Here is a 24,855-nt window from a genome sequence, read left to right on the forward strand (position 1 = left end):
TTTCTTGCTGGCATCCCGTGACTCCTTCAATTTCAAAATATATAAATAAATAAATAGAAGTCAAAGTCGCATTTCGATATTAAAAAAATTGAATAAATCCAAGTCTTATCCATGGAACAAGAAACCCTCCTTCCATTTTCAATTTAATAATAATTTTAATTGTGATTCAAGGTCTTGAGTAAGATTATTAAATTTCATCTAACGCAAGAATCTTCTTGGGCAAAATATTATATCCACTGCCGTTGTAAGAATGTCCATATTATTAATAATAGCAAGAAAATAATTAATTCATTCTCAGGTTTGACTAAACTAATTAAATCACCCAACAGTTTGGCAATATTAATTAATGGTTTCGAGATTTACCTCCGTCAAACCATTTAGTCATTCCGTCTATTTTCTTAAATTTTTTTGTTAAAACCTTTGAAAAAAGACTTAAATATCTTGACATTTAAGAAGAAAAAGACTAAACTAATCTAGGTTAGAATTTCCATTTGTCGTGGAGGGAAAACGAAGAGTTAGGATATACATTGATTATTTGATATTCACCAAAAAAAAAAAAATCAACATAATGTGTCCCTTTACTATCTTGAGCCACTAACAAAAAGATGAAAAAAAATAAATCGAATTTATTTCAATAAAAATAATAGGCATTTAATTTTAAACATCAATATTCAAGAGAACAAGTTATTTTATATATTTCATCATAAACTACAACCAATGAAATGAAGGTAAGACCGTAAAAATAGTAAGAATATTTTAGAAAATAAAAAAAAATCACCTTTTTTTTTTTTTTTGCTGAATTTCAATTGTAAATTCGATAAGATTTAACTGTCATAATGTTATAAAGCAAATAACCTAGATTAATTTAGTTTTTTTTTCTGAAGTGTAATGATATTTTAGTCTCTTTTTTAAGGTTTTGATAGAAAAATCACGAGAAAATAAACAGAATGACCAAATGGTTTAACGGAGGTAAATGTCAGGATCATTAATTAATATTGTTAAACTGCAGAAATGACTTACTTAGTTTGATCAAACCTCAGGGACGAATTAATTATTTACTCTTCTTAAGTTTCAGGGTATTTTAGTCTTTTTAAAAGGTTTTAACGGAAAAATCTAGAGAAAATAGACGGAAGAACCAAATACTTTGATGGAGGTAAACCTCAGGAACTATTAATTAATATCACCCAATTGCTAGATAACTTAGTTAGTTTGGTCAAACGTTTAATTATTTTTCCATAATCATATATATAACTAGACGCATAATCCAATATGATATTGTAATTAGCCATATCATACGATACCGTTATTAGCATGATAATAACTGCCCTGCAGCCAACGGTGAACTCATATTTCCACCTGGCGGCATGGGCATCAACCCTGATGTAGACATGGCCATATTACGGTTCCGGGAACCGGAACCGTCAGTTCGAACCGGTTCGAAACCGTAACCGGAACCGGTGAGAACCGAAACCGGCCCGAACCGGAATCGGAACCGGAAAATTCCGGTTCGGTTCCGGTTCCAGAAAATTAGGAACCAGAACCGGCGGTTCCAGAGAACCGGTCGGAACCGGACTGGAACCGCCGGTTCTCCGGCCGGTTAGAACCGCCGGTTCGATCCGGTTCGAACCGGCAGTTCTTGCCGCTCTCCACAACTGCGAAGGCCATGTTTGACCCGCTGAGCTCTGCAACGCGAGCTTGCAACTCTTGTGAGGCCTCAATCATGCAGGCCCTGCTAAAAGAGTGACTTGCTAGAATACAGCTGTCACCAACATCCCATGCACATATATATACACTATAATATTTGTGTGTTTTTGAAGGTAATGTTATATTATTTTATATTTATTAATATATTATTATTATTAAGAAACGGTCAGTTTTGTGTTTTTTTTTTTTTAAATTTAAGTTCAAGCCTTTTTTTTTTTTTAAATTATGTTAAAACTTTTTTAAACAAAAAATAAATTCAGTTGAAGAATTTTTTTTTAAAAATAATTATGTTCAAGTCTTTAAAAAAATAAATTTAATTGAAGTATTTTTTAATTTTTAGGTGTATTTTTTTTTACAAATAACATTCACAAATTTATTAAATTTTTTAAACCGGTCTTCAAAATTTAAAATTTAAAATTATGCGATTCGCCGGAAAACCGATCGGAACCGTCGGTTCCGTAACCGGATCAGAACCGGAACCGGAACCGAAACCGGACGGTTCAAAATCGGAACCGGAACCGGACCTTTTCGGTTCGGTTCCGGTTCCAGTTTTTCTGGAACCGGAACCGCCGGTTCCGGAACCGTGGCCAAGCCTACCCTGATGGACCATTTCAAGCTTTTGAGGGGCCAAAACGTAATTTCGAAAATATATCATCACTAATAAGAGAAAAACCCCAGTCAAATTTACTCATATAGTTTTAAGTGAAAAATCTCATATATGGAACTCCAAATTTTGTGAGGACTTATTCTGTATATGAAACTATAAATTTTAGTAATTTGCACATTTCTCCAAACTAACAACAAAACATTAATTTAATTTGAAATAATAATTTTCAATATTTTCTATCATCTAATAATTGTTTAATCAATTTGATTTTACAGATTTGACCATTTCATAAAATAATTTTACATTTTAAATTGTTTAATAGGTGCAATTATATAAGTTGAAATGTTGAACATATTAAAATAAAAGTTGAATGTACAATAAAATGTTTTTTGAAAAATACAACATAGACCTGGAAATAGAAGTCTATATCGTATTTCAGTAAATAAATAAAAAACAAAAGGAAAAAAGAAGTCTTGACCATGGAAAAATAAACCCTATTTAATTTCAGTTTGACTACAACTATTCAATTTCAATTTCGTCTAACCTAAGAAGTATCTTTGGTTGAATAAGCCCTCGATAAATTGTACGGTCCAATGCCCTTAATCACACGATAATAACAGTTTCCAGAAAATGAGGAAGTCGTATTTCCGCTTGGGTATCAAGAAATGGGAATCATTCTATATATAAATATATAACAATTGCAATTATTCTTCACACATTTTCTGTATGAAAATATCAATATTTTAATTTTTGCATTGTTCTTTTATGAAACATTTTTAATTCCTTAAAAATTTATATCTTTTATACTTAAGTTAGTTCATGCTAAAAATATTAACTTACGAGAAAATAAAAAAAAAATTAAAATGTTAATTATGATATCCTTCAATCTCATTATATTACTCCATCAAAAAAAAAAAAATCTCATTATATTACAATAAATGTATAGAGTGCCAACTTGAGATATCTTTTATATCACAAGGGACACATTTAAAAAAAAGAAAAAGAAAATAAAAGAGAGTAAATTACCGGTACTTCAAGTAATAAATTATTATATTTTTATGCAAAATTCAATAATATTCAATTTTTCTTAGGAAAAGTGGAAAAGTTCATGGATTTTGTCTCGTCCTTCATTTAACTTATAATTAGAATTATAGAATTTGTCCTTATGGGTTTGGCTATAGTGTAATCTATATTTGAAATTATATTTATGTATTCTGCTTCAATTATAGTATTGCTTGAGTGTAAATTGCAATATATTTTTTATAAATAAAATATCTAACACAAAGAAAGAAAAAAAAAATACAAACCTTCTATTTTATGGAAAAAATTTACCTAGACCGAATTCATAATCAATTTATAGATCAAATAAAGAATTATTATTGAAATGATGATACTTTTGGCCATGTATGTGGAAAAAAAAAGAAGATAAAGTCGAAACAATTTTTAGAAAATCTTCGATTTCATTAGTTTTATCAATAAGTGGGATAATGGATCCGGTCTAGATTATTTTTTTTTTCCTAATTTAGAGCATTACAAAATAAATATAAAAAGGAATATTTAAATAAATATTGACAGCACACTGATAGTTTTTATAAATATATCGTTTTCCACCTAAGATACCTTCTCTCTATCTGTTTAATCACGAGTGGCTGAAATTATTAAATGAATTATTTATTTTTATTTCGCTTTATTCTTTTGTAGTAGCAGCAAAAATAGAAAATCTATGTTTGAAATGAATAATCCACACAGATCAAACATTGGCCCCATCATTGAATTTTGAATTTGACCAACTCAAATTCAAAATGTTAGTGACGCCGAGATGACATCATTTAAACTATTCTTATTTTAGTAAGCAGACCACAAAAGCACCGCAAATGGCTGCAGCCACCACCATAACCACCTCTACCAACAAAAGGGACACTAACCTTTAAATCTCTCTACACAATACCATATCTTTACCTTCTCCCTTACCATTTAAAAACCAATCAAGATTAACAAAATCATGCTTCTAACTATTAAAGAATCCAAAAATCAAATAATATATGAAATTTCTTCCAAAATCTAATAAACCAATCGAAAAGACTCACTTCTCGAACTCTGATATTGCTACAAAAGATGATCAATTTCAGTCACATCCGCTTGTTATCTTCTTCAACTCTCAAACCACAAGCAAGTAGAATCCCACATTCCAGCTTTAAAATCGACAAACCCACATGCGAGCAAAATCCAAGAGTATAGAAAGTCAAGTACAAAGCATTTTAGATCTGATTGGTATATGACTGTGTTCGTTTAATAGTGACTAGTTGCATAAAGTCTACAATAAAAATCAAGACCGTTGATGAGTTTTTTAATCTGAATTTGAAACATCTAGTAAACAGTTTCAATTACAGAAGGAATGATTAAAGACAAGCAATCGATAAGATGAGTTTTCAAATCTGAAACTTCCTAGTTGACAATCTGAGCAATCGATTACCAACGATTGTCAAGTCTTCGTGGATTCCCGTAGACGACCGGCAGAGGAAGGTAAGAAGTAGATCTTTTATTTTGCAATTTAACAATTTTATAAAAAAACATTCGCCTTTTACAAAATACGTGAAAATATTACAAAATATTGATAAGCACAACCATAATTTTGTAAATCACCAACTAAAAAAAAAAAAAAAATCTTTTATAAAATAGTAGCAAATATTACAAAATAATAGCTATTATTTTATAAACTAATGTTAAAATGTGATTTTAACGGGCTGAATAATCAGGAAATTAAACCATAAAGAACTTATTCATTTGCTTAATTTTGCAAAACTATAAGGATTAAATAATAATTTTTTTAAAAAAATTATCCTTCCAAATTCAAATTCATAAATTGTTAACTATCTAACCTAAACAATAAATTTTAGTTAAACTAAAATTCTCAAATTGAATTCAAATATATAAATCTAAGCACAACACTAATACATAAGTCATGCCGACAAATTGTTTATTTGTGTAAAAAGTCCTTTCGTGTGGAAAACCAATAAAAAGTAGAATGGTCTTTTCTTCGATAAGGAGTAATCTTTGCCTAACTATCTATAATTAATGTTACAAGAATCAACAAGACATATCTTATGATATCTAGGTCATCTTGTAAAAAGTTATTGGTATATTAACCGGTTTATAATTTTAATCTACTGAGTTGGATTAATGTTGCTCGATTCAGATCGATTATTAAATAATAAAAACTTTTCAGGATATTTGATCCATCTATTAAGCTACATCTATGAAGCTAAAACATTATTAATCTAATGCATAATGTATTCAACATTGTTAAACCAACATTATTGAGTTTAATTAGTTTATTTTTTTTCATTTATGTGTAAATAATGATAAAAATAAAGGGTAAGCACTCAGCATATCAAAATTAAAAGTCAGAACAAAATATTTGCAAGCCTTTTTATTATTATTATTATTATTATATATCTTGCATAAATATAACAAACGAGTCATTGGGATGGACTGCATGCATAACGAGATCGAACATATAATAAACTTAGCATCTTTGAAATAGACGTAAACTAATTTATTTTCTTGCATATGTATATATATTTCTAGTAGAGATAAGCAGGAAGGCGTGGAATGAGAAGCGCTTCTACAGGAGTGGCTTTCAGATTAGTGATTCCGGCGCTCTCAGTCATATCAACTGGTTGATTCGATGGAGTTTCAATTTCGAAAGAATGTAGAAGGGTGGCAAGTGTGAGATTCAGAACTTGAAGAGCAAATGAGATTCCAGGGCACATTCTTCTTCCACTACTAAATGGTATCAGCTCAAAATTTTGGCCCTTGAAGTCGATATTCTTGTGAGTAGTAAGAAATCTCTCCGGTTGAAACGCTGAAGGATTTAACCAGACACTTTCATCTCTGTGAATTTTTGAAACATTGACGACAAGGCGTGTGCCTGCCGGAATATAGTAACCACCCACAGTACAATCTTCAATAGATTCATGTGTCACAGATAATGGCGCCGCAGGATATAATCTTAAACTTTCTTTAATGATAGCTTGGAGAAAAACCAAATTAGCCATGTCTGACTCTTTCACTTGCCTTTCTTTACCGACATGGATATCTAGTTCTTCTTGGGCTTTCTTCAGGACATCGCGGTTATTAAGTAATAAAGATAAAGTCCATGTTAAGGTGATAGCAGTTGTGTCTGATGCGGCTAAAATAAGAGTCTGTGTGATCATAATAAATTTACACGTTACACAAACATATATTGAGAAGTAACAAAAAAAAAAAAAAATTCAATTTAAGTTGTATCACCGTATATCCATAATCATATCCAAATTATGGGGATAGACTTACCCTAGACTATAAATATTTATGAATTAAATAAATAAAAAATAATATCTTGAATCGAATATATTTTTAATAATTTGTTAAAAGATAAACTCGGAATAATTATTAAAGAATTTCTATTTTGATAAGTTTAATCTTTGTGTTATTGGTCCATAGATTAGGTTCATTAGCTGAATTCGGCAAACATGTATTGAATATTATCCTCTCCCTATCACTCAAATGATCAATTTTTAAGTTTTTTTATTGCACTTTAACTGTTATCTTTTAGTATTCAAGAAACAATTTATTGCATTTTTAACTTTTTTTTTTTACCCTTATTTATTGAATTTTACTAACAGTAAAAAGGAAGGTTGGAATTTGAGAAGATAAAAAAGCATTGAGGTAATTTAAAATAAAATTTTATAAAATTAATAAGATAAATTAATCGTTTAATTACCAGGCACGTAGCTTTATTGATAGTATCAGCATCTCTACTGGAAAGCTCTTTTGCGTCATCGAGAATCGACAGTAACGCACTCATGAAGTCTTCTTCTTCCTTTGGTAAGTCGCCGGAATCTTCTTTCTTTTGCTTGTGTTCTTGCAACCAATTTTCAAGAACATGGTCTATCTTTTTAACGTTCTCCTTCATCTCCTTTTCAACTCCTCCCAAATCCAACCACCTTAAATATGGAAGCGCATCCGAAACCGAAAACTTTCCAGACAATTCCATAAATTCCCTTAATGCATCTCTCCATGTGCTGCTATCTTGACCTTCGCTGCATCCGTTTTTGTACTCCTCCACATAACGTTTCTGTACAATTATCTTCAATATCACGTTTAAAGTTATGTCCCAAAACCATGTCTTCAGCTCCACCAAGATTTTATCGGAATTAGTTTTGTTCTTTATCCATTCTTTGTATAGCCCTTTTATGGCCATTTTTACCTCTGCCTCTCTCACATTCTTTAGCATCTCTAGTCGATGATTTGAGAGAAGCTCAAGAGTTATTATTTTGCGCATATGGCGCCAGTAGTCTCCATATGGACTGAAACCAACCATGCAATAGTTATAGCCCAGGATTTCCATGGCTAGACCTTTAGGACGACTGGCAAACGCTTTGTCGTTCGTAGTCAGGCACTCTTTAGCCATCTCTCGACTGCTTACAATCAACGTCGGATGGACACCCAGCTTGATAGTGAATATTGGCCCGTACTTTTCAGCCATGTTTCCCAGGGTTATGTGAGCTGGCTGTGACCCTGCAAGGAGATGAAGGTGGCCGATAAAAGGCCATCCGCCATCAGCTTTAGGTGGTAGTCGCTTATTATTCCTTGCCATTTTTGATATCACAAAGGAAGTGTAGATTAATAATGGAGTTAAAATGGCAAGTACGCTGGCCGCAACACTAGATAACGATGGAAAAGAATAATTCATTTTTGCTACTTAATCGTTGGACTTTTTATTTCAAACATAAGGGGTGCATTTATAGAATTTTAAGACTAATTTTCTGTCTCAGGAAGTAAAAAGATAATTGATTACAATGCGGAAATTGATTAATGGTACAACCAAGGAGAAGTTGCATACGTCTCTTTTAACAAGACGTAAAGGTATTCAACATAATTTCAGAGGTAACAATGATTCCAACGGCTTAAATTATAGCTAAATTAACACTCCCTTTGCTCATTTTATTTATTTATTATTATTTTTTAAATGTCTTAAAATGTTTATAAAGTTTCTAAATTTAGATATGTAAATAATTATTTTTCTTATAATAATCTATATAAATGTTCATTGAATAAAAGACTCTTAGTATCTTAACGAGTTATTAATTAAGGATAAAGAATGACAACATAACTTTTGTTGACTAAATTCTTAATATATATCTTTTATTAAACTATGCAAACAAAATGGGACAGTGGGAGTATATGGATTTTCCTATTTTTAAAATTAACTGTAAAACTCCTAAATTTTAATGAAATTAACATATAGATTTCTTCATCTTAAAAAGTCATACTCCCCTCATTACAAAAAGATAGTCCACTTTTTATTTTTACACATTTTAAGACATATGGTTAAAAGATAATTTTATTCATATAATTTTCCTATTATGCGCATCTTAAATAACACATGATTATTGAAATAATAACTAAAAATTAATAAAGGTTATTAAAAATAAGGTAAAATTTAATCAGGATATAGTAGACAATTCAAAGATTAACTATAATGAAAAAAAGAAAAGTGAATTATATTTTGGACAAATCAAAAATGAAAAATAAACTATCTTTTTGGGACGGAAAGAGTAAAATAAAAGGACTTAAACATTGACTTCGCTATAATTTAGAGGTTCGAAATTTTTTTTTTTTCATCATTAAAGTTATATGACAAAAAATAAACGTAGAATGTAGTAAATATTAGTTTAATCTACCTTGATAAAGATAAATGACTTTACCCGAGGGGTGAAATGCAATGACAATAATACATTCTCCCTTAATCAGATGTATCAAGTGTTGGTGGTGGTGTGCCCACTCAAGTGGGACCCACTCACATTTGAAAAGAAAAAAAAATAATAATAATAATAAAACACACGTTTTTCTTGCCGGTCAAAACCATACCGCGGAAGAAGAAAAAGGAAATTCAAAGGTTGGTGAAAGCAGCTCATTCTTAGGCGGTGATTGCGCTATTCAAAGGTTGGTGAAAGCAGCTCATTCTTAGGCGGTGATTGCGCTATTCTAAGGTTGGTGAAAGCAACTCATTCTTAGGCGATGATTACGCTGCATATTCGCTAACCTCTCCTATAAATAGGAGAGGAGTTGCCTCGTTTCAGTGTGAGCCACAGATCAGTTTTATCTGTGAAGAAAAGATTTGAGAGTTTATAGTTTTAAGAAAGGGTTCTTAAAACTACGGGTTTAGGAAATAATGAAGATTATTAGGGTGCGTTTTTTTTTTGAGAAACACTTGTGAGTGCCACTATTTTGTATTACTCTCGTGTAAGCCTATTATTTTGTAATAGTAGAAGAATTATTCGAAGTTGGTCCCGTAGACGTAGCCCTAAACAGTTGAGGGTGAACCACGTAAATCTTTGTGTGTCCCATTTTAATTTTTCCGCTGTGTTATTATTCTCGTAATTTTATTGCCGGTATCCTAACAAGTGGTATCAGAGCCTGGTTCAGCCGGTCAGATAACGGTACCGAATCTGTGGATATATTTTGAAAATAAATATACCATGAAGACGAGAAAATTACGACGAGTCCGTTGGTGCAGTCCGCTCGAAAAGACGTTGCAAAATCAACCTAGTGGTGAATAGTAAAATAGTAACTCGTGGTTGATGGTGAATAGTTACTATTGGCGTTACTGTTGCTGCTGAGCACTGTTAAGCCCAGCACTATTTACGTATAGTACTATTCACGCATACAGATACTATTCACGCATACAGGTACTATTCACGTATAGTACTATTCACGTGTACAGTTACTATTCCCGTATACTGGTACTGTTTGCATATACGGATACTATTCACTCAAAAATTATGGAGGCTAGGACGAGCAAAATGATCAATCTAAATGGCGCAAATTACCATATATGGAGAAATAAAATGAGAGATCTCCTTATGGTAACCAAAATGCATCTGCCCGTGTTTGGTTCAAGCAAACCGGAAGACAAGACTGATGAAGAATGGGCTTTCGAGCACGAGCAAGTTTGTGGTTATATTCGACAATTTGTCGATGATAATGTGTACAACCACATTTGCAACGAGACTCATGCTAGAACATTATGGGACAAACTTGAAGAGTTATATGCCTCAAAATCCGGCAACAACCAATTGTTTTATTTGACGAAGCTGATGAATTTTAAATACCAAGAAGGTACTTCTGTAGCAGATCACTTGAGTGAAATGCAGGCGACTATTCACCAGCTGTCAAATATGGGCATAAAATTTGATGATAAAATCCTCGGCCTTATGGTGCTTGCCTCCTTACCAGAGTCTTGGGAGACTCTGAAGATATCAATAACAAACTCTACATCACAGAGTGGAGTTAGCTGGGAATTTGTTAAAAATGCTGTTCTGAATGAAGAAATGAGACGTAAAGCACAAAATTCTTCTTCATCTCAGTCAGACATTCTTTTGACAGATGCTAAAAGAAATAACCAGCCCAGAGGGAGGAGCCAATCTAGAAGTTCAAATACAAGAGATAAGAGCAGAGGTAGATCAAACAAATTTGCCAATATTATGTGCCATCATTGTGGGAAGAAGGGGCACATTAAAAGATATTGCCGGAAGTTCAAAAGTGATCAGGAGAAGATCAAAGGCAAAGCAAAGAAAGAAGAAAGCAGTGATGATGAAGCAAATGTCATTGCTGAGTTCCAATTGTTCATTGAAGACACTATCAATCTTGCAACCCAGGAGACCAGTTGGGTAATTGATAGTGGGGCTACACTTCATGCAACATCTCGGAGAGAAAATTTTTCATCTTACACACTAGACAATCTGGGTGTGGTCAAGATAGCAGACGGCAAACTGTTGAAAGTCGTCGGTAAGGGAGACATCTGCCTGGAGACAGAAAATGGTTCGAGATTAATTTTAAAAGATGTCGTGCATGTACCAGAATGCATTCTAATTTAATCTCGGTTGGCAGACTTGATGATGAAAATTTCTGTAGCACCTTCAGAAATGGGCAGTGGAAGCTCACAAAAGGTTCCATGGTGATAGCAAATGGAAAGAAAGATCCAAAGCTGTACGTGATGCATGCGAAGCTCTCCCGAGATGCTTTTAATGTAACAGAGGATGACAGTACAGTTGAATTGTGGCATAAACGGTTAGGCCACATGAGTGAGAAAGGAATGACAACTCTGGTTAAAAACAACATGCTATCTGGTTTGGATAGAGTCCATATAGAGAAATGTTCTGATTGTATGGCAGGAAAGCAGAATAGAGTAGCTTTTAAGATTTCTCAGCCTTCCAGAATGAAGAATGTGTTAGATCTGGTACATTCAGATCTATGTGGACCATTGACGATGTCATATGGTGGAAATCAATACTTCGTAACATTTATCGATGACCATTCTAGGAAGACCTGGGTGTACACTTTGAAGTCTAAAGATCAAGTTTTAGATGTTTTTAAACAATTTCTAAACTTGGTTGAGCGACAGACAGGCAAGAAGCTGAAGTGCATCAGAACAGATAATGGTGGAGAATACACTGGGCCATTTGATGCTTTCTGCAAAGAGCATGGTATTCGACATCAAACAACACCTCCCAAGACGCCGCAATTGAATGGTTTGGCTGAGAGGATGAACAGAACTTTGATGGAGAGAGTCAGATGTTTACTCTCACATGCAACGTTGTCTAAAAGATTTTGGGGTGAAGCTCTTCTTACAGCAGTTCATCTTATAAATCGTTCACCTTGTGTTCCTCTTCAGTATGATACTCCAGAAAGAGTATGGTAAGGAAAGGATGTTTCCTATGATCATTTGCGGGTGTTTGGTTGCAAAGCATTTGTGCATATTCCTAAGGATGAGAGGTCTAAGCTTGATGTCAAGACTCGACAATGTGTATTCATCGGCTATGGCCAAGATCAATTTGGCTATAGATTTTATGATCCAGTCCAGAAAAAGATGATAAGAAGTAGAGATGCTGTATTTGTTGAAAATCAGACTATTGAAGATGTTGAAAAGACCCAGAAGGAAGCTGCCAATAGATCTGAAGATGATTCAACATATGTGCAAATAGTTCCTCCAACAACAGAACAAAGACAAGTTGGAGATGAAGATAATGTTCCACAAGAACAAGAGCCAGAGTTAGAAAATCCAGAAGTTCCTTATCAAAATGAACCAGAAGAAGATTTTGATGGTGTTCATGTTCAGCCACCAGCACCGGAAGGTTCTCAAACATTAAGAAGGTCTAGTAGAGTCAGACAACCATCTACTAGATATTCAGCAAATGAATATGTATTGATGACTGACGGGGGAGAACCTGAATGCTTTAAAGAAGCAATGGAAAGTGAACACAAAAGGAACTGGATTGAAGCCATGCAAGATGAAATGAAATCCTTGCATGAGAATAAAACATTTGAGCTGGTAAAGTTGCCCAAAGGCAAGAAAGCTTTGAAGAACAAGTGGGTGTTCAGGATCAAGCAGGAAGAACACAGCTCCCAACCACGATATAAAGCTAGACTGGTTGTGAAAGGATTCAATCAAAGAAAGGGTATTGATTTTGATGAGATCTTTTCACCAGTTGTGAAAATGACATCCATTCGGACAGTGCTCGGAATGGCCGCCAGTTTTGATCTGGAAATCGAGCAAATGGATGTGAAGACTGCCTTTCTACATGGTGACTTGGAAGAAGAAATATACATGGAGCAGCCAGAGGGTTTCATCAAAAAAGAAAAAGAGAATTATGTTTGTAAGTTGAAGAAAAGCTTGTATGGTTTAAAACAGGCACCAAGACAGTGGTACAAGAAGTTTGAGTCTGTTATGGGGGAGCAAGGCTACAAAAAGACTACTTCAGATCACTGTGTCTTCGTAAAGAAATTCTCTGATGATGACTACATTATTCTTTTGCTCTATGTAGATGATATGTTGATTATTGGTCAGAATTCTGTCAGAATTAATAGCTTGAAGAAACAGCTAAGTAAGTCTTTTGCTATGAAAGACTTGGGACCAGCAAAGCAAATTCTTGGTATGAAGATTATGAGAAATCGAAGGACCAAGAAATTATGGTTGTCACAAGAGAAGTATATTGAGAAGGTACTTCAAAGGTTCAAAATGGAGAATGCTAAAGCGGTTAGTTGTCCTCTTGCTAATCACTTTAAATTAAGCTCAAAACAGTGCCCTTCTACCGATGGAGAGAAGGAAGAGATGGAAAAGATCCCATATGCTTCAGCAGTTGGAAGCTTGATGTATGCCATGGTCTGTACACGGCCAGATATTGCTTACTCAGTCGGAGTAGTGAGTCGGTTTCTTTCAAATCCGGGAAAGGAACATTGGGCTGCAGTGAAATGGATTTTCAGGTATCTTCGAGGTACGACCAAAGTATGTTTATGCTTTGGAGATGAGAAGCCAGTATTAGTCGGTTATACCGATGCAGATATGGCTGGGGATGTTGACTCGAGAAAGTCCACATCAGGGTATCTAATCACATTTGCAGGGGGAGCTGTGTCATGGCAGTCAAGATTGCAGAAGTGTGTTGCTTTATCAACAACTGAAGCAGAATTCATAGCACTAACAGAAGCATGCAAAGAGTTGCTGTGGATGAAGAAGTTCTTGAATGAACTCGGAATTCATCAAGAACGATATTTGATATTCTGCGATAGTCAAAGTGCAATTCATCTTGGAAAGAATTCCTCCTTTCATTCAAGATCAAAGCACATTGATGTTAGATATCATTGGATCAGGGATGTACTGGAGATGAAGCAGTTACAGCTTGAGAAGATCCATACAGATGAAAATGGATCAGATATGTTAACGAAGATTCTTCCAAAAGACAAGTTTGAATATTGTCGATTAGCTTTAGGGATGATGGAGAATATGGCTGACGTCCCCACTTGAGCGTGCAGGGGGAGATTTGTTGGTGGTGGTGTGCCCACTCAAGTGGGACCCACTCACATTTGAAAAGAAAAAAATAATAATAATAATAATAATAAAACACACGTTTTTCTTGCCAGTCAAAACCATACCGCGGAAGAAGAAAAAGGAAATTCAAAGGTTGGTGAAAGCAGCTAATTCTTAATTAGGCGGTGATTGCGTTATTCAAAGGTTGGTGAAAGCAGCTCATTCTTAGGCGATGATTACGCTGCATATTCGCTAACCTCTCCTATAAATAGGAGAAGAGTTGCCTCGTTTCAGTGTGAGCCACAGATCAATTTTATCTGTGAAGAAAAGATTTGAGAGTTTATAGTTTTAAGAAAGGGTTCTTAAAACTACGGGTTTAGAAAATAGTGAAGATTATTAGGGTGCTTTTTTTTTTTTGGGAAACACTTGTGAGTGCCACTATTTTGTATTACTCTCGTGTAAGCCTATTATTTTGTAATAGTAGAAGAATTATTCGGAGTTGGTCCCGTGGACGTAGCCCTAAACAGTTGAGGGTGAACCACGTAAATCTTTGTGTGTCCTATTTTAATTTTTCCGCTGTGTTATTATTCTCGTAATTTTATTGCCGGTATCCTAACATCAAGTTCGAATTTTGGATATGGAGTCTCTTTAAACAATCAGAAGGGAACACTTTACTCCCTCTATAGACATGTCTGGCTCGATTTAATCAGACCAATGGATTTCAAATACCGGATAGTTAGAAACTAAAAAGATAAATAACTTTCATATGGAAATTGATTATGGGGCAGACTTGCATGCACTTGTGTAGAATTAAAGATAAGAAAATTGTTTTTTTCCAAAATCATTTACAAAATTACAATGACAATAATTTTTTTGAAACTATTTTACAAGAAGAATACAAATTTGTATGTGGAATTAATAATAGATTAAATTAAATCTGTGAAACAAGTTTCAGAGGAAATAATGTAAAGAAACTACATTAACTCCTCGGGACAAAAAGCGAATCACCGCCTAAAGTACTATCGGTGTCATGAATTATTCTGGCTTGTGGCCACATCATAGTTACAAACGTGGCTTGCAACAAGAACTTTCTCTTCTTCCACGTACAAGTCCTGCCGCCTCACTTGGACCAGCAGATGCTACTTACTTGCTTATCAAGTAGCCAGACATATAGTTTGAATATTTTATAGATAAAATTGAAAACTTTGAATAATATTTTATAGGAAAATGTTAGAAAAATCTTTAGATTTGGGGCCTGCCGTTGTGTGCGAGTAATGTTACATTCTTTTGTGATACTCAAGTACATATCTCCTCTCTCTTTTCATTTATCTTATTGACGAATTCAATATATATCACTAAATTTCTTATATTATATTAAATTTGTATTATGATTGCAAATAGTTTGAAAAATGAATTTAATAGTCTCGAAAAAGGCATCATTTTGGTCTTTAACCCCTAAATAAACAAAAATATTGATGTTTTTTCACTAAGAAAAAATGAAATAGTAATAATTTTTTTAAATGGCAAATCACTATTGGTTGTGTATAATTTTTTTAAATGGCAAATGAATTGGATCCTTTTTTTTAATTTTCTAAATTGATTTCTCTTTTTCGTCGTCTTTCTCTTTATTTTCTCTTTTTTCTTTCAGTTTCAGATTTTTTTTTTTCTAAATAAACTCTAAATTTAGGGGTCTAAGTCTTGTTTTCTTTATTTACAGCATTTTACTCTTAGATTCAGTGCTTGTACTTTTATTTTATTGTTTCTTGTTTTTCATCTAAAATTTGTTATATTTGGTCACGTGTGGAGTTGGCATGTCTACATTTTATGTAGAGTTATTTTATCTGCATTTTATGTAAAGTGCTTAATTTATTTTTCTTTAGATAGGTATTGTAATACGCTATGTATGTTTTGTAGAATTTTTTTTTTAAAATGTAATTTAGATTTTTTTTTTTTTTTTTTTTTCCTTTTGGAGTCTAGTAATGCAAGACGTTGCTCCACTTAAATTATGGGTTCAAAGTTTTTATGTTTGTTGTAAGCAACAATAAGTCTTTAGATAATCAAATAGGTTTGTATTTTCTTTTTGGTTATGACAGTTTTGTTCCAAGTTCAATTTTCCAAAGAGGAATTCTATCTATTTCTTCAGAAATTTAAGTTCTGAAATTCCTATATATATTAATTTGTGTCTCAAAGACAAGAAAAGCTTCCATGAACTGTATATTAATTCAACAGAAAATCAGAAAAATAAAGAAAAAAATTTGAAGGATGAAAAGAAAGCATTGAAGCTGCTATCTTAGGTTAGAATATTTGTCCTTTATAATTTGTTTTTCAACCAAAGTACAAAATATTGAAGATAATTTAGGTAAGAAATGAGGGAAACTACATAAAACATAATTGCGCATGCACATGTACATACTTAATGATAAGGACCTTTAACCTTTTTCTCACATGTACATTATTATTTTTCCTTGTACCAATGTACTGAAGTCGCCCGTGCATGAATGGTGGGCTTCCCTAGTTCAAAACCTGCGCAGGGAGGGTGGATAAATTCAATTTCAAACTGTTTTAGTTGTAGCAATTATTAAGAGACTAGACCGGATTGAATTTTATATTTTTAGTACTTTTTTTTAAATCTTTTTGGACAATTTTTTTTCAGTGAATGAAGATATGAAAATAAAAATAAAATCTATAAATTTTTTCCTCGGGAAAAAAGTTATAGGTAGATATAAAAATGGTTATTTGTATCTGACGCTTCTAAAATCAGAACCTGCCTGAACTTCAACTATAATTTCATTGGAACTAAGCCATGGAAAATATGTTATTTGATTCAACTCTATCATTAGCCAACTTGGAATACCAGACAAGTTGGTTTTGTTGATAGTATCATCATCAAAGAATATACCACAGCACATCCATGACATCTTCTTCGTCTGCATTGGCTCTGGTGGGAGCTTTCTTCTTCTGGTGTTCTTGCAACCGCTCCTCCCCTTGCAATGTCTAGTGCTTTTGCAGCCTTATTCATTGCTTTTTCAACTCACCAATATCCAGTCATCTTAAAAACTGTCGCGCATCTGAGACAACAAATTTCCCAGATAATTTGAGAACTTCGCTCACAGCACCTCACCATTCTCCAGTACTCTCATAACTATTCATATACTCCACCAATCAGTTCCCTACAACAATCCTAAATAATACATTCAAAGTTACTAGAATTACTTTCCCTCTTTTGATATCTCTGTATGACTCTTCAGAGGCTGCTTGTAACTTGGCCTTTCTCATGTCAGAGCATTCCAAGAAAATTATTCAAAAGAAGCTCCACAGTGGTCATCCGGGAATTTGGCGCCAACACTCTCCATATGAGCTGGCAGATTTTCTGAAGAAAGAGCTTCAGGAAAATTGGCAAAAAGCTGCCACTGGTAGCAAGGCATTCCTTCAGCATTTTCCCACCAATTATGATCAGAATTCAATCCACACCAACTTTGACCGTAAATAATTGTCCAGTCTTATCAGCCATGTTTCCCAGTCCCGTGAGTGACCTTGACCCCCAACCCCCCACCAGCAGATGGAGGTGACAAATAACTGGTCATCTACTGGCAGCTTCTGGTGGTAGTCTCTTCTTATCGCTTGCCTTTCTTGATATCACAGAGAAAAAGTATGTTAGTGTAATGATGCAAGTATGATGATCATACAACTTGCTGATAATAGAGAAAGGATTTCTGTGGATACTAAGTCTGAAAAGTGGATGTTTTTGGTCAAAAACCAAAAGGGGACCCATTTAAGATTCAAAAAGTCACATTTGGCTATCAAAATCAAAATGTGGCTTTCAAAATCAAAATGAACACATGCTAACTAATTTGGAATTTGTATGAGCAACTTCATGGTTTATAGGTGGAACTCGGAAGTTGCGTATGACATGCGTCATGACTCTATAATATTCAGAGCTTGTTTGTACCTTTCCTTCTTAAGATGCAGAGATGAGTGCTTGTAGAAAAATAAAGTCACATCTATGGAACCAAATCCTCTATCCATTGGCTCATTTAATGACCAAGTCAAATGTTTGGTTTAGTCCCACATTCTCTGATTAGTGATTTATATCTCAAAAATTTAGTGTTACTTTTGATAGGATATAATTCATATTCTTTATAGTCACCTGAACAAAATTTTCAAATATAATTTTTAAAAATAAAAGTTGAACTGAAATCATAACTAAAATTTGCCGCTAGTTGATGTCCCTGATTTATTGGGTACTGACTTGTGACTTTAACAAAAGCACTCCCTATAATCTGTAGCTTATAACCAATTGGAGTGTTCGCTTCTCTAGAATCAAATACAATTCAATACATTCCCAAGTTCATGTTCCAGAATTATATCTCATCAGCAAATATTAGACCATTTTTGCCATGTATCAGACAATCTTACACCCTAAGATATTATTGATTTCATATTTCCTCATATACACATTGGAAGCCCACTTGAAATTTACTGTACAATATGCATGAAAGCCCTATTCTTTTTTCACCGAAAAAATTTTGCACAATTTGGTAAACAACAGGCAATAATAGAGATATGATACCTAGTCATGCTTAGGCAATCCCCTTTTTCACCAGCATATCATAAACTTGATCTACTTTGTTCGGTGCCATCTTGAACAGGCCATATGCATCAGATTTCTTTGTAATAGTGCCCTTCATAATCTCCACCGACATAGTCTGAAGCATGTTTAGATAATGCGAAGGTAATATTCTCATCTCACCACAAAGACGTTTCTCCTGTGTGCCAGAACACCATGTTTGATAAGTCAAAAAATGTCAAGCTTGGAACACAGAGTTTTGAGCACACACACTTGCACATGTATAAAGAAAGGATCCACTAGTTTAGCAGGTTGCTTCTACAACTTGTCCATAATTGTATCAGTAAAGTGAAACAGCGAATAATTCTTACAGATTCAGAGAGCAAATCAGCCCCTAGGAATCCAGAGATATCCCAATCATCTAAAGAGCTTGAGATTTGTTTTGCAATAGTTGAAAATGAGTCCTTGTCACCAGCATGCAAACCAGGGGACCCCTTAACGACTCCACGGGGACTGCCATCAACTTCCCCTTTAAGGTTAGTAGGCCTCTGCAGCACTTTACCACTTGGACCAGCCACTGTACTTTCCTTCACTCTATGGATGCTATGATCAGCTTCCTTCTTTTGTTTCTGCTCAATAAATCTGTTCACCTCAGCAGCTGTTCGACAGCCAGCCGCTCGAGCTTCCTGCGTAATTATTTTTGCCAAGTGTAACAGAGAGATCATAAACCATTTGGCAAGGGTACCAAAAAAAGGCATAAACCACAATATCTTCTTGCAGATGTGGAGGAAATATAAATGTTCAACTCCCACAACAGAAAAGCTCAAGGTTACAGAGATCAAGTTTGATAGAGTGTGCATACCTGAAGATCCTGTATTCTTTTGACAATTCGATGTTCCTCAATAACACTCTTCATCAATTCTTCATGTTCTTCTTTTGAGTGGAACCTCATGAAGACCTTGTAACGCTGATATATTTCCCTCTCCTCAGGGGCAAGGTTATTTTCAAATGGATCTGGGTAAAGTAAATTTCTTTCCAGTATGAAATCCTTCCTTCGTTTCCTCTCATCAAGCCTGTCATCACATCCCCAGTGCATTTGGACAAGATATTACACGATTGAAAAATATCTATGAAATGAATTCCAAACATGAATATCTGTGATTAAATTTGAAGTTACAGGTTCATGAAATTGATTTCTAGTCTGGCACCTAGTTTCTCAAAAGCTTTGAGCAGTAACTGCCGAAGCTTAGTGCTGCAAATATCTGGGTCAACAAATTCACAGAACTCAATGGTTGGTTAGTTAGCAGATTGCTCTTGAAAGACTACCAAGACCAAGAGCGATCCGCTAGTTACACAGAACCACCATTTAATGGCGGTTGTCCGGTTAGAATATATACAATTCTTCAGGATTTAATGCCTATATATATTTTCCTAATTTATTCCATCGTCAGTTGAAGAGAAGGCAGACTGTTCATCAGCCTTGCCCATATAGTTTCTTATTTATAGTTTTAAGCAACTCCTTGGTTACCTTTTTGAGTAGATATGCAGAACTCGCAGTTTCAGTTCACGTTCAGCATCGGTGTCAGTGTCCTTGAATTCCATATCCGCTAATAACTGCTCTGCATCATTGTCATATTCAATCTCAAATTCCTGCCTCTTGAAGTTGTACCCACTTAACTCTGTCATGGATGGCCCTTCCTCTCCTGGCGCCCTAAGTTTTTTCTCTCCAATGCTCCTGTCTGCCTGCAAGTCTGCAAATGATTTTGAACAATTGTTAAGCAGTTATCCAATAATATAGTATATAAATGAAAAATCAATTCATTAATAAAACTCAATAAGACAATATTAATTGACCTTTTAAAAGTAAGCAAGGTTTAAAAAATATAACTAACTTTATGGTCCAAAAATAATCTTACATTTAGGCTTCATTTGTTTCCGGAAAATAACTTACCAGTAAAAGTATTTCCAAGGAAAAAAATACGTAAAAAAATGATAATTGTGATAGTTGCTGGTGATCTGTAGTGGTGGCCAGTGGTGGCCAATGGTGGCTTGTGACCGTTTGTGATAGCTGTTGGTGGCCGGTTACTAGTGATGATGGCTACTTGTGATTAATGAATTAATAAATATATATATATATATATATATATATATATATATATATATAAGATAATAGTAAGTTTATCAATATCTAAAAAATGTTTGCCTCTTTTGAAAAAGGGAAATCATTTTCCTTAAAAATAGCTTATATTCCTTTGACCAAAAAAATATTTTCCGTTGACTGATTTTCTGAACACCCAAAACATTGGCAAATCTGAAATATTTTCCAAAAACAATGGAGCCTTAAAAACATGAGTTTCCAAGTTCTAAAACATCAACACCATATCACATCAATAACCTTGTGCATCAAATAGACTTCAGCCAGCTCTAGTTAGATACACTATTTGAGAGATGGTATCAATGACGAAAGGTGATTTATATATACAATGATGTGCTAGTCCAAACAAAAGGGAATCAACCACTTGCCAAAAACTTGAAGAATATAGTTCTCAAACAGCAAATAACTACATGCAAAAAACTGTTTTAAATATACCTTCCACTTTAATTCCATCCTTCATCTGGGTGATATTGGAGGCTTTCTTTATGGCACCTGTGAAAGTGTTCGCGCTGTTTGAACTCATAGAAGCTCCAAATTCTGATGTCAAAAGGGTAAGCACATTAAATCATTCAGTTGCTTACGCATTCATCCATAAAAGTTAACCTTCAAGAGAGAGCCAACAAAAATAGATGTATGTCATGTGTTGGAACAACTAACACTCTTACCTGATTTTAAGCTAGGTGAGGATTGGCAAGCTACATCTTTTTTTTTTTGAGCTTCACTTCTGACCAAGCACATTTGTTGGAATTAGCAAAACAGGATTAGAGTGAATATTAAAGTAAATAACATAGTGGAGAATATGGCAATACTTGACTCTTGCAGATAAGGGGGACTCCTCTTTCAATGTAAGCTCCCCAAGTGCAGGAAACTCTGATAACATGCAAATCAATCCAGTAAATCTTATTTCACATAAAAACCAAAATATTTAAGCCAAGAAAAGAAGGGCAGACAGGGACACCAACAAATAGACCCCAAAACCCATTCACTATTGTATTAAACACTGGTTCATTTTTTTGGTGAAAATTAGTTAGAAACTGCTTTTGAAATTTTTTGAGGCTAAAAAAACTCCAATGCAGCTTAAAACAACATTTAGTTGCTTTTAACCAAAACATTCAAGAGGGTGTCTCTTTAGTAGCAATACCAAACAAACAATTGAAAAAACACAAAAAGGATTCTCCATGAGCAAAAAGGGTGAACTGAAAAACTTAAGATTAAAAAATGATAATCAATTCAAAACATGCAAAATAGACTATAAAATATAACACAAAATTGACAAGAAACATATAACTGGCTGTCCCCTTCAATTGAATTTGCCAAAAGGAAATAGCTCCTATAAAATATAAATCATGCAAACTCATATCAGCCTATTAATTTACTTTAAAGATTGTTTGTTAGAACCACAATGGTAATCTAATTTCTACATGATAACCCCAAACAAGCCAAATTCGTTAAAACAATGGTTATACAATTTCCACATTAACTGAAAACAAAATCTCACTTCCAGCCTATAAGTTTCCAAATAACATAAAATCAATAGAAAACTTACCTTTCTTGATAACACCATAGCCCTTGGCCATTGCAAGGAGCTCCTCTCTACTCTTTCCCATAACTTGAGACATGTCCTAGGCAAATATAATCAGATATGGAAACATATATTAAACATAACTGTAGCAAATATTATTATAAGAAATAGACATTTGCGGGGTAAACAAAAAAACTCATGTCCGTTGCACATGCTACAAAAACTAGTACATGTAAATATCAGAGTGAATACGAGATACACAACGCTATTGATATACTATGATATTAATCTTACTGGGAGAGGAAAGCATGGGGAATTCATATACACAGCATTATAGTGATCAATACATTGTGACCGGTTCTTGGTTCCAACGTGTTCTGCTACTTCAGTCCAGTTTCCAAATCCATACATTTCGATGCCCTAAAAGTAGGATATTTGTTAGCTAACCATCATTTGCATATTCACAAGACTAAGCAGCACTTGCAAGGGAAATTAATCCTTAGCAATCTAAAGGAAATATGAAATCAATCTGTAAAAGAAATACCTCAAGAAGTAATATCTCTTCATCTGCATTCCAGTCTGGACAAATGAGAGGAAAAGACAAATTGTCCTGTGAAAGAGATAATGAAAACATGTACTAGTTTGGGAAGATTGCCGTTTATTGCCTAATTCCAATTTCATTTACACCGTAGCAAAGTACAGAGGAATTAGGAATGAAAATGATAATAGATGGAACAAAATGAAAAAAAGTATACAAATTTGGATAAAGTTTAAACTGCATCCTAAAGGCACAGAAGCTAGCATGCAATACAGTGAATTTTGTTGAACACAGGCCACAAATGTCTTCTTCCAAATGTGGCTTTACATATCTTTTAGTGCTATTCTGGTCTAACACTACTTGTCTGAGCATCAATAGGAGCATATAGAACACATGATTTAAGACAAAAGAACATATATACCCTTTAAAAGGCATCTTACCATAACCCTGTATGGATGACTGCTTTTATGAGGAGTAACCTCAGCTCCAACAGAAAAGCACTCTAGACAAAGGTCAAAATCTGGGCACACTGCACACTTAATGTGAATCATTCCAGAGATATCTTTTTTGCAATAATTACAGTGGTATAGTGCTGCTTTCCCTTCACTTGTCTCTTGGGATACTGCAGTGCATGAGACAAGAGTTATGAATATAGGTATAAGCATGCATGTTCTTATACACCCATGTGAGGGGTTTCACAGGTTAAAAAAAATATACCTGTAGATGCAGTCTGTCCACTCTCTGCATTAGAAGCTGTCTTTTTTCTCTTTGATCTACTTATAGAGAGGGGAAAAGAGTTATGAAATAAGGCAGAAACGAAGATAAAACACCAAAAGCTAGAAGGCAAATCTAGTACTATGATCCCACACTAAAACTTCAAAACAGGTACAAAAAGGCTATACAATAGGGCAAAACCAAGTAGGAATTAGAAATTTCAAATGATTGTTGCCTGCCACACAGCTACAAATATTTTCGTTCTCATTGATTCAAATCTATCTTAAATCTGAACTTGACCTTAAATTAAAGCGTTTTATATCAACGGTCATTTTTCCCTTTTAAACTTGCGGAATGAGTTTTCGGAACGAGAGCAAATTCTACTCGCCTTGGCTCTAAAAGTCGAATTAACACAAGCAATAAAGTCAAAGCCTTTGCAATCTAATCTCAATAAGACACAATAGATTCTCTTTTTTTTTACGTAAAGAAAAGAACATGGAACCAAAACAACTCTCTAATTCTAAATAATTACAGGATTCTAATTTCGAAGCTAGCACTAATTAGAATTTCCCAGCAAGCTGTAATTAAACATTGTTAATAAAGAGTAGCTAAAACAAATCTAGGGATTGAAAATTTTGGGAAGTGCACATTTTCTATGACTTTCAACCAAACAATCAGTGCCCGGTAAAATTTAAATATCTCTGCTGCAATTTTAACAGAGTGAAGGAAGAAGAAATTATTTACCGCACTGACCTATGATTGGCGTCGTCATCAATAGAACGAGACACTGCACGCGAACGGCCCATGGTCGACTGATTTCGGAGAGAGGATCAAAGAACAAATCTTCTAAACAGTATTAGAATCTATGCGAGAGCAGATGCAAATAACTATCAAAAACCGCTCCATAGAAGAATCAAAAGCAAATATTTGCTCGAATCAGACATCGGAGCTTACTCGGGCTAAGAGATCCGAGTTCGCTTTTCCGACGTAGAAACGTCTACGTCCAGGTGAGGCGGTTGATATATGCCACGTTAACGTACATCTATCAAACGGTTAAAGAAAAACATTCCCGTCCTTCAAAATGCCCGTTGTTTTACTTTTTAATTTTATCCGTTGGAAAATTGGAATAATTATTTTTCATTTTTCAGTTTTATCCCTTCAATCAATTTTATTTATTTCATTATGCACATTGAACTT

The 24,855-nt window shown here is 34.1% G+C and overlaps 2 protein-coding genes across 2 annotated transcripts; both read right to left on the minus strand.

Annotated features, from left to right (window-relative positions):
* Positions 1–5,721: 5,721 nt before the first annotated feature.
* On the minus strand, positions 5,722–8,082 carry LOC105633715 (cytochrome P450 CYP82D47). The gene is made up of 2 exons (XM_012216353.4): positions 7,077–8,082; positions 5,722–6,516 (listed from the first exon to the last, which is right to left on the minus strand). The coding sequence occupies exons 1-2, from the start codon at positions 8,046–8,048 to the stop codon at positions 5,896–5,898; spliced, it is 1,593 nt and encodes a 530-aa protein (XP_012071743.2). The 5' UTR covers positions 8,049–8,082; the 3' UTR covers positions 5,722–5,895.
* Positions 8,083–18,551: 10,469 nt separating this feature from the next.
* LOC105633714 (transcriptional adapter ADA2a) lies at positions 18,552–24,764 on the minus strand. Its single transcript, XM_037637204.2, is given in 15 exon segments — positions 18,552–18,759; positions 18,761–18,928; positions 19,101–19,415; positions 19,592–19,802; positions 20,258–20,480; positions 21,320–21,421; positions 21,550–21,608; positions 21,694–21,754; positions 22,431–22,506; positions 22,701–22,826; positions 22,951–23,016; positions 23,385–23,566; positions 23,662–23,717; positions 24,412–24,521; positions 24,613–24,764. Coding segments are annotated over 14 exon segments (1,725 nt in total). The 5' UTR covers positions 24,465–24,521; positions 24,613–24,764; the 3' UTR covers positions 18,552–18,732.
* Positions 24,765–24,855: the final 91 nt, after the last annotated feature.

The sequence above is a fragment of the Jatropha curcas genome, chromosome 9 (genome assembly GCF_041381405.1).
Source record: "Jatropha curcas cultivar XTBG-Jc1 chromosome 9, XTBG_Jcur_1.0, whole genome shotgun sequence".
In the NCBI taxonomy this organism is placed as follows: Eukaryota; Viridiplantae; Streptophyta; class Magnoliopsida; order Malpighiales; family Euphorbiaceae; genus Jatropha; species Jatropha curcas.

Bases quoted from the DNA above. Each gene is read 5' to 3' on its own strand.
- LOC105633715 (XM_012216353.4), bottom strand. From the start codon at position 8,048: ATGAATTATTCTTTTCCATCGTTATCTAGTGTTGCGGCCAGCGTACTT. The intron at 6,517-7,076 runs GTAATTAAACGA...ATGATCACACAG, and splicing joins TCAATAAAGCTACGTGCCTG to ACTCTTATTTTAGCCGCATC.